At 38.0% G+C, this 9716-nt stretch overlaps 1 protein-coding gene across 2 annotated transcripts in view; it reads left to right on the forward strand.

Annotated features, from left to right (window-relative positions):
• Positions 1-9716, forward strand: part of atat1 (alpha tubulin acetyltransferase 1) — a 55313-nt gene that overhangs the window by 22707 nt on the left and 22890 nt on the right. For both annotated transcript variants that reach the window (XM_008421184.2, XM_008421185.2), the window contains 2 exons: positions 1699-1912; positions 7096-7181. In XM_008421184.2, the coding sequence (XP_008419406.1) occupies positions 1699-1912; positions 7096-7181 (300 nt within the window). The remainder of the gene's footprint in view (positions 1-1698; positions 1913-7095; positions 7182-9716) is intronic.

The raw sequence follows: 9716 nt of genomic DNA on the forward strand, positions 1-9716 counted from the left end.
CATTTATTGTGCAAACCAGAGCTTTCAGTGGAAAAACAAAAGTTCCAGGTCCTTTTAATGCCATACAAATATGAGACAGAAACATGGATTATATCTTTATATAGACCTGTCTATTGATTTATAGATTAATAGTTTTACTGGACAGAAATTACAAAGAACAAATCTGGTTCTTAATCAAATCCTAATGAGTCAAATTGAAAGTGTCATGGAGTCATCAGCCTCATGACAATAACACTGACATGAAAAATAATATTGAATATTGAATATTAAATTAAATATTGAATATTAAATATATCAAATCTAATTAACATAAATAAGTGATCAGTTCTTTACTGTTATGGTCTGTAAGATATATTTATTCTCAGTACTAGATGTGGTCTCAACAAACCCATGGGACTTCAACAATATTATTTTACGTTTTATCTGGAAATAATGTCTGTTTATTCTTGCCATACAATCCTCTGTATAAATTATTGCTCCAAAGGTCTTGCCATACAGGTTTATTCCTTTCTATTTACTTTAGTTTCTTAGTTTTGTTCTTCATTCATTTCCATTTAGTTTCCTTTGATTAGTATTATCTTCTCTTGGTTTATTGCTATGTCCACTTTAGTTTCTTCCCTGTTGCTAGATTTATTTTATCATTTATCCATTATAAGACGAATAATATAAGACGAATATACACATACCTCATATGTATTAGCTGTCAAACATCGGATTTTTTAAAACAGGATTATGTCCTGTTTTAAAAAACAGGACAGATCTCCTGTCCTGTTTTGTCGGTCCTGTGTGTGTTCGTGCACTGCTGCCTCTCACTAGTGGAGATGGTGTATTGCACTACTTAACCCTTGTGTTTAGAAATGGGGTCCAACCAACCCCACACAGGTAAAACTTGTATCATTTGCCACAGTCCTCTAAGTTTGCCTCAGTCCTCGCACGCGCGAGTTCCTGAAGTGTATGGGAAAACATCATTGGCGCGCCGCCCCCTCCAGACGGGGCGGCGCGCAGACCCTGCAATACCCACTTTTTGCGACACTGCTGGCACGCACAAGGGTTAAAACAGCTTTAAATAATGTTTCAATTGCAAAGTTCATAAGTGCTTTGTAGACATCTTGCTGTAAAACTTTCGGATCGATTAAATTAAGAAAATTAAGACTAAACAACATGGCAGAGCTATATAATATTACTACATAAAGCTAATTTTTAAAGTTTAATCTCTAATACTTTTATAACAAATTTATGTCAGATCATGATTTCTTGGTTAATGACAAGTTGTCATAACGAAGACAATTTTGTCTAGATTAATGACAAGTTGTCATAACAAAGACATTTTGAATAATGTCAACTTTGTATTAAAAGTGTCATGATTTACCAAATGACACTTTATGACAACAGTCATAAATATTCATGAAGACTTATTGATGTTCATGACAGGTGTTGTGTCATGTTTATGACAGTGTCTGACAGTCTTATTCACCCCCCTTCAAATAAAGTGTTACCGTTTGTTTTTTTTACACACAGCTTTTTCTATTTATCATTTTTATGGACAACAACTGCGGAAATCCTTCTTTGGCTTTTTCCTTGAGTTTAGATTATTTATTTGTCATGAAACTTAAATAGGTATTATTCCACTGTTTTTCCAAGTTCTCCATAATCAGATATATTTTTTTGCTTAAAATTAAAATGTTGTTTTTTTTCTAGCGGTACGCCAAGAGCAGAGGACACTTCCTTGGCCATTTGCTGCTCCTCTGTCCCCTCACCGCTCAGTATCTTCACAGTGCTCCCAGTCTCCCAGTGCAGGCTCCTCTCCCAGGAGAGTGCTTCCATGTGTCACACATCCAGCGTTTGCTGGAGACAGCAGGGAGCAGAGCCCACATTCACCTCTGATGGACTGCTGCAGGACAAGACGTAGCAAGTAAGAGCTAAGTGCACACAATTACTCTGTTCTACATAGGCCTGTCACGATAACAAATTTTGCTCGACGATTGTCTAAAAAATTATTGCGATAACACTAATAATGTTTCAAGACCTTTTGACATTGATTTAATGGAAATGACTAATAATGCATGCAATTTCCTGCCATAGATAGACACTTTATTTTCAAAAGAACACGTAACTGATAAACTAAATCAGTTCCAGTGTTATTGGATTCTCAGTCTCCATTAACAAAAAACGTACTTGAATAAAAAGTAAACAACATAAAGCCAAAGTGGTAATTAATACTACATTCAACCAAAAGAGTGCAGATTATGAAGTCTGTATACTATATTGCCCTTCAGTAATCACTAGATTTAAATAGAGAAGACAGGCACATCCTAATGCAACAGTTCATACTACACGATTTTTTGCCCTTATTTTCCCCTTACGATAATCTTAGATCGTTGGCCCATGTAAGATTGTCGCTGGTGATTTCCTGTAGTGTGATTTAGATCGTCGTGGCCGCTCTGATCTAAATCAGGGGGTTTCCCCGACTGGGAGCTTAACGCTGAATGTGACAGGTAGCCAATCAGAAAGCGCGGATTCTCCTCCGCGCTTTCTGAGGGGAAATAACGAAGGGAATCCCAAACAGCTGACACGGCGCAACACGAAGTCCAGCGGAGATGATATGTGGAAACAACATTAATATTTATTCAACATTTCGTGCAAAGAATATAGAAATGTCAAGGAGAGGAGTTGGAGCCAAATAGCTACCGCCATTGAGAAAACCCGGTAAGTTTTCAGCTGTCCTTCGTTAAGGTGGCATAAATAGGTTACAATGATTTTCAGTCAGTCAGGACTTTACGCTGACTCTAGCCACATACATTGCAGGTAGATTCTTGTAAAGCATTGATTAATGCCTGATTTTAAAATTACTTTATTTTAAAATCAGGCATTATTTTGTGCCCATTGTGACTGAACACCACACAGCACGATCAAACCCGATCGAACCGTTATACCTAGGATTTCTGTCGGCTAAGGTGTGGTCTGTCAGGTTTTGAAAATGGGCCGAGAACTTGTGTAGTGTAAGCTGGACATTACACTAAGGAAATAGGAAGGGAGGGTCAGTGGAGAGCACCGGAGTTGAGCCTTTTTCATTCAGTGTCATCAACAGAAAGAAAAAAAGGCAGGATAAGACGATAAAGCCGATAATTAAAACGAGGTCGATAGGTTTAACTTATAGTGCGCTTAATTGATTTATCGTTTATCGCGACAGGCCTACTTCTACATTGTCTGTAAAATAATGTGCCATTACTTTAGTGATATATTACTATGGCTCAAAATACAATGAAGCTGCTTTCACGCATTCGCATATAGTACTGCATTATTTCAGAAAGCAAATGGATAAGACAGTGATCATAAACATGTTTTTATTAAAGGTTGATGCTGCAATAAAATTAAGTTTTTATGTGGGCATAGCTTTTATAATCTGCATACATACTGTAAAGACAACATCTGGACGGCTGTTGCAGTCACATTTGATTGTGCAACTAGAAAAAAGTTAGGAGTAAGAAGCAGCTAATACATATTCTTTGACTCAGATTCTTTTTGTAAAGAGAAATATTGATAACTTTGCCATTCAGTTTAAAAACTAAAGGCAAACTATAGACAGAGCCTGTTTGGTGACCCTCCAAACAGGTTCCCCTGTTACACAAAGTTGTTGACCAGGGGCACTACTGACATTCAGATCTTCCAGTTGGAAGTTTTTTGTTTTTTTTTTATTTTGAAAAAATTAGCGAGGGAGAGGTAAGTGTTCAGTTATCTGACTTTTGACAACCTTAACATGTGAAACATGTGATGTGAAATTCTGTGTTTCGGTTCAGTTGCAAAATAAGAAAGCGACCCCACAGATCACCTGTAGAGCAGGTGTTTAAATGAACTAATCAACCACCGCGGTGTTAGATTATTTTATCGTAGCAGTAGCTAATCTTCCATAGTGATCACTTATTGATAATTGCAAAATAAACATCAAGTCTAAAAACGTAATACTGCAACAGACTGAATGTTCTGTTCTTTGTGTGGAAAATGTTTTGAGTTTTTTTTGTGGTGTTGTCAGTTGTCAGTGAATAATTTGCACTTTTTGTGTGTGGAGAATCTCACAGACTGAGCAGTCTTGATTAAAGGTTACTGATTGAGTTAATAAACTGAACTTGGAAACTTAAAACAATAAAATGAACTTGTTTCAGCTGTTAGATAATTGGGTCATAGAATGGCAGAGCCAGTAATTAGTACATTTAAATTATTAAATATTGTCAGATTCGCAGTAGTATTTAAATTGAGTGTGGCATGAAAACATTTATTATCCCAAGGGGAGCCATGACAGGAAATAACTGGAAAGCCATGACTGTAACAGAATGACAAACATTTTTTTCTTGCTGCTCTAGAAAAGAAATTTAATTCTTGCTGAGTATGCAGAGGCTTTACAAGGTTGGAAACATTACTGGTGGATGTAACACCAGAACACACATCCTATCCATAATGTGTGTTCTTGGGTCACACATTATGGAGAGGAGGCCACTGACTCAATTCTCTAACAGAGACACATGCTCCATCGCACGTACAGTGAAGAGTCATTGCTGGAAAACATGCACCAATCGAACTGATCCAAACAGAGAATCGTCTTCATAATAAACAAGGCTTTATATGTTAAATACAAAACTGGATTTGTCAGTTTTGTGTTTTTGATGATTAGGATTTATAATGTGATATTATGGGCACCTGAATTAATCCTGACTGCTTGTAAAAAGCTTCTCGGTTTGGATTTGAAGATGGAAACAATTCCTCCCATTAATCTGTTTTTCCGCTGGTCCACTATGCAGATCTGTGTTGAGACTGGTCACATGATCACCTTGTTTGTCATAATTGATAACTGATTAGTAATAGTGTATCTCTTTCTCTTTTTTGTCTTCTATCATTTTTTTGTTCACCCATTCTACATAATTTGTTATTTCTAACACTGTTTCTGTCTGGTAATTCATCTACAGTTCCCTCAGTAGATCTCAGCTGGGTTTTAATTAACCACCCTGGAACTGATGTTTGTTTCAAACAATGGCTCCACTGTAACACCAGTGGAGTGTGGCATGAAAACATTTATTATCCCAAGGGGAGCCATTGGGATAACAGGGATTTTTTCCTGTTTATGAATAGAAAAGCTGCTGGTTTTAGAATAAGGATTTGACTCACACCTGAATAGAATGACAAATTCCCATATTGATTTCAGTTCTAAGTTTAGCACAGTGAACCAATGCTGCTTGTCTTTTTTTTAATCCATTAAATTTTGAGATAGGATTTTGGTTTTAACTCAAATGCACATGAATTGGATCAATGAAATAAAATCATTTTTTCCAGATTGCTTCTTCTTTTTATCCTTAAAAATTGGTGTCTGCTTGTTGAAGATTAATTCTCTGAGGTAACAAGTTCAGGAAGGAAAGCCTGATTCATCCCTTATCTGTTGTCCGAAAGAAATCTGCACTCTCTGCAGCAAGACAAAACTAGACCCTGAGGTTTTAAATCTAGGCCTCCTCTTTCCCTCCACGACTTCTACTTTACACCACAAACAGTAAGAGCACCCCTGACTTAGTACAATCCATATATGGAGCAAGCTGGACATGGTGCCAATCATACAGACATAGTTGTTGGTTAGGACCTTGCTTTTTGTGGCAATACATACAAAATCAATCATTTTGTATAAGACACAGTATAAACCCTCTCCAGGTTTAATTATGAACATCACAACCAGAGTTCCTACCTCAGGAACTCTGAAATGGCAAAGATGTGGTTCAATTTTCCATAGTTGTATACAAGCCACATATCTTGTGTAAAGTATGAGGAGACTTCTTTTTACCACCTCATAGAAATCATTCGCAAGACTACTGAAAAGTGTGATCACAGTTGGAAACCACTTTTTAATGATCATTTTAAGAGACCTCTAACCCTGTCACTGCCATGCAACTTTGAAGGAGTGTGTCATCAGAGACCATTCAAAAAAACAAAAAAATTCCCTTCTCACCCTCTGCGGGTGATCTCTCTCATCCTCTGAGCTCAGGTCATCTACTAGAGGCCTGGGAGCTTGAGGGGTTCTGTGCAATATCTTGGCTGTGCCTAGAACTGCACATTTCTGGATTGAGATGTTGCACAACCTACCTTGGGTCTTGTCTAGTGTGGTAGATCTGAGCCTCTGTTGCTCTGGTGTTTAGGGCCTGTTCCTGTGCAGCCAGGATGAGTGCCTCTGTGCTGTCTTTGAGTCCAGCTTTTTCCAGCCATTGGTAGGATTTCTTGATATCGGCCACTTCAGTTATTTGTCGGTGGTACATCCGATGTAGAGGCTTCTCCTCCCATGATTGTATCTCCAGCACCTCGTCCTCTGTTCCCCATTGTCTGAAACATTCGCTGAGCACATCGTCTGTTGAGACTTTGTCCTTGATGTATTTATGGATCATGGATGTTTCATCCTGGGCAGTGGCTCTCACACTCACTAGTCCTCTGCCTCCTTCAGTCTCAGGGTGCTGGATTTGGGGTGAAACCCTCCCATGTATGGTTAATAGTTTCCGAGTCTTATCATCCGTGGTCTTTATCTCCTCCTTTGGCCAGCTAATTATTCCTGCAGGGTATCTGATTATATAGCATAGCTGTTTATCGCATGGACCTTGCTCTTGCTATTGAGCTGGCTTCTCAGGACTTGCCTTCTTCGTTAGAGGTATTTGGTTGTGGCTCCTTTCCTTGTGACCTCATCGAGGTTACCATTTGCTTGTGGTATTCCCAGGTACTTGTARCTGTCCTCAATGTCTGCTATATAAAAAAATAGCCCTGCAACAGACTGGCAACCTGTCCAGGGTGTACCCCGCCTCTCGCCCGGAACGCTAGCTGAAGATGAGCACCAGCAACCCTCCCGACCCCACTAGGGACAAGGGTGTAAAGAAAATGGATGGATGGATATATATAAATAATTGCCTGAGCTTATGTTTAAACCTTTGTTTTTTCAGTTTTTTACATTTGAGTTATTTTTTTATTCTTATTTGTTATTTACTTTTTCTTCCCCCCATCTCTTAGTACCCTTGCTTTTCCTGGCTTTTTGTCACCATTCTTTTTGTATCATTGGTTTCTGTGCACTTTTTTCTCCAGTAGCGAAAAGGGTTTAGTTGCCAGATCCAGTTTGTACAGTCGACACATGGACATCAGACATGCTGGACTGTTGGACAGAAACTCAGGTAAGATTTGATTAGCCATTTGAAATGTTGAGTGTAAACAATTTTACTTACAGGAGTTTCTTAGTAATTAAATCCAGCTTTTCCGGTTCACATTACCATAGCCATTGAGTTATTGTATCTAAACTATTCATGAGTGAATAGATTAGGATTTTTTTCAACTTTATGCAGAAAAGACAGACGTCATTGTCTTTGGTCCAGAATCAGGTATAAACTTTTCTGGATGAGATGAAAAGCTACACAGCCTGTAAAGACCTGTGTGTCCTCAGAGACTCACATCGGAATTTGTATGTTTGAGAAAGAAATTTAGTAGAATAGTATCCCTTTGCTGCACCATCCGGAAATTTTCCCTCACCTAAATCTCATTTTGAATGTTTTAGGACTTGAGGTTTCCAAAAACTGATCTTCTGGAAACACTTGCATCAAGCGCTCCTCAGCAAATTTGTGAGGCGAACAAAAAGAACTGAGTCTCTTTTCCTATTTTTTGTTTTGGGAATTTTTGGTTAACCTTTTGAATACTTGAACCCTGATTGAGTTTAAATGTTTCAGTAACTGATTATGTATCTAAAAACGTAAAACATAAGTTACACTTCCAACACTTCAATACCATGAAATGTAAATACTTGTAACATATTTTGTGGCTTTTAGATTTGAGGCTGGAAGGTGTGAAGTGGTTTTGTGACTAATATTTATTGAGTTAATTTATTTTCATTATAGCAACACTGCACCTTAGAGTCACTCTTCGTGACTCCCTGTTTGGAAAAGAAAAACTGGTGGTTTCTTATGGAGGACCAATTCTGACATAGTCAAAACTATGTCAGAATTGATCATATTTTTGGTCATATTGGGCATGTCTGAGTTTTCAATTTGAAAACTCAAATATGCCACACTTTTGTCCTTCCTTCCATAGATCCTTTTATCATCTTTTGTGGCTTACTTTCAATGAAAACAGTCAGTGCATTTCTGCTGGTAGTCTTCTGAGTGATTGTATTTGCCATAACATCAAATCAGAAAATACTGCAAACGACTAAAACATTTTTTTAATTTCCCCCAAAATATATTCCCCTGTATATATTGTTTTTCCTTTTTCCTACACACGTGTTTTTGTCAAGAAATGTATACGTCTTTTTTCGCGTTGTCCTTATACAGCGCTAAAGCATTTGTTTTTTTGTTTTTTTACAAAAAAACTTATGCATTTCTGGCTCGTTATGCAAATTATCAGGGCGGGGTCTTAAAGCTTCAACTTCTGCGGCCGCTTCGTCTAAACCAGTGGTTCTTAACCTTTTTTGAGGTACCGAACCCACCAGTTTCATATGCGCATTCACTGAACCCTTCTGTAGTGATAAATAAAATATAATTTTTTCCCCCCAAATTCAAGACGTAGGGGTCACTCAACTAGAGTCTAGTTGCGTCACCCCATGATCACTAAGTCTTCTTAAAAGGTAGAGTCTCTGAGAACAGTTCTTCAAAATATAGTCAGTGTTTTCAGCAAAGTTGAGCTGACTGTCCAGGAACGGGTATTTAAAGGTATTAAAATTTGCCACAATTTCAACAGGTTGGCCATCAAGAGAAACTGTTTCTTGTTTAGATTATTTAATTAGCTCTACATTCTTAAGAGAATGAAAAATTACTAATAAATAAAGACTGCGGTATTCTGATTTAGTAATATCATTACTAAATGATAAATATAATGATAAATATATAATATAAATATAATGATAAATATAATAAAATATAATGTAAGTTGATAAACAACTTACATTAAGTTGTGTTACCACCCCCACGGCATTAGAGGCAGTACCAACCCCGAAAAGATATGACTAAGGAGCAGATTTAGAAGTACACGGAAAGCTACAGAATTTGGTAAAAACTGAGTTTTGCTGAAGTAATTAAAGATGAAAGTTCAAATCCATGCGGAGAGTGGAACTCCTTCAATCAGTGCTCCTCCTCTGTGCGGCTAAGCAATGTAACGTGATCCTCTGCAGCAAGTGATGGCAAAGCGGGGCGCGTCATCACGAATTTACATAAGTTTACCTCCGCGGCAGAGGCACCACCGAACCCCTGAGGTTAACTCATCGAACCCTAAGAACCACTGGTCTAAAGCTGTGTGAGCTTCTAAAGCTGTGTGAAGCTGACACCCCACCCACGTCAAAAAATCCAGCAAATAGTCTGAATGGTTAGTGCCGTTAAAATTTTCGTTTGTGCAGCTTCGGTTTCTGAGATATTAAAAATAATTTTTTAGGTCATCCAGAGTTCACCATACACCATATTGCTCCAAAACAAACCAAAGTGGGCTACTTCGTTAGTGCGTCGTTTGTGCAGGTTTGCGCCGTTAAAACTGTCGTTTGTGCAGCTTTCGTCTTTGAGATATTAAAAGTTATAATTTTGGCCGATGACGTCACCATCCCCCCATATCGCTCCAAAACAAACCAAAGTGGGCTAGTTCGTTAGTGCTCCGTTTGTGCCGTTAAAATTTTCGTTTGTGCAGCTTTCGTCTTTGAGATATTAAAAGTTATAATTTTGGCCGATGACGTCACC

This window comes from Poecilia reticulata, linkage group LG11 (genome assembly GCF_000633615.1).
Source record: "Poecilia reticulata strain Guanapo linkage group LG11, Guppy_female_1.0+MT, whole genome shotgun sequence".
In the NCBI taxonomy this organism is placed as follows: Eukaryota; Metazoa; Chordata; class Actinopteri; order Cyprinodontiformes; family Poeciliidae; genus Poecilia; species Poecilia reticulata.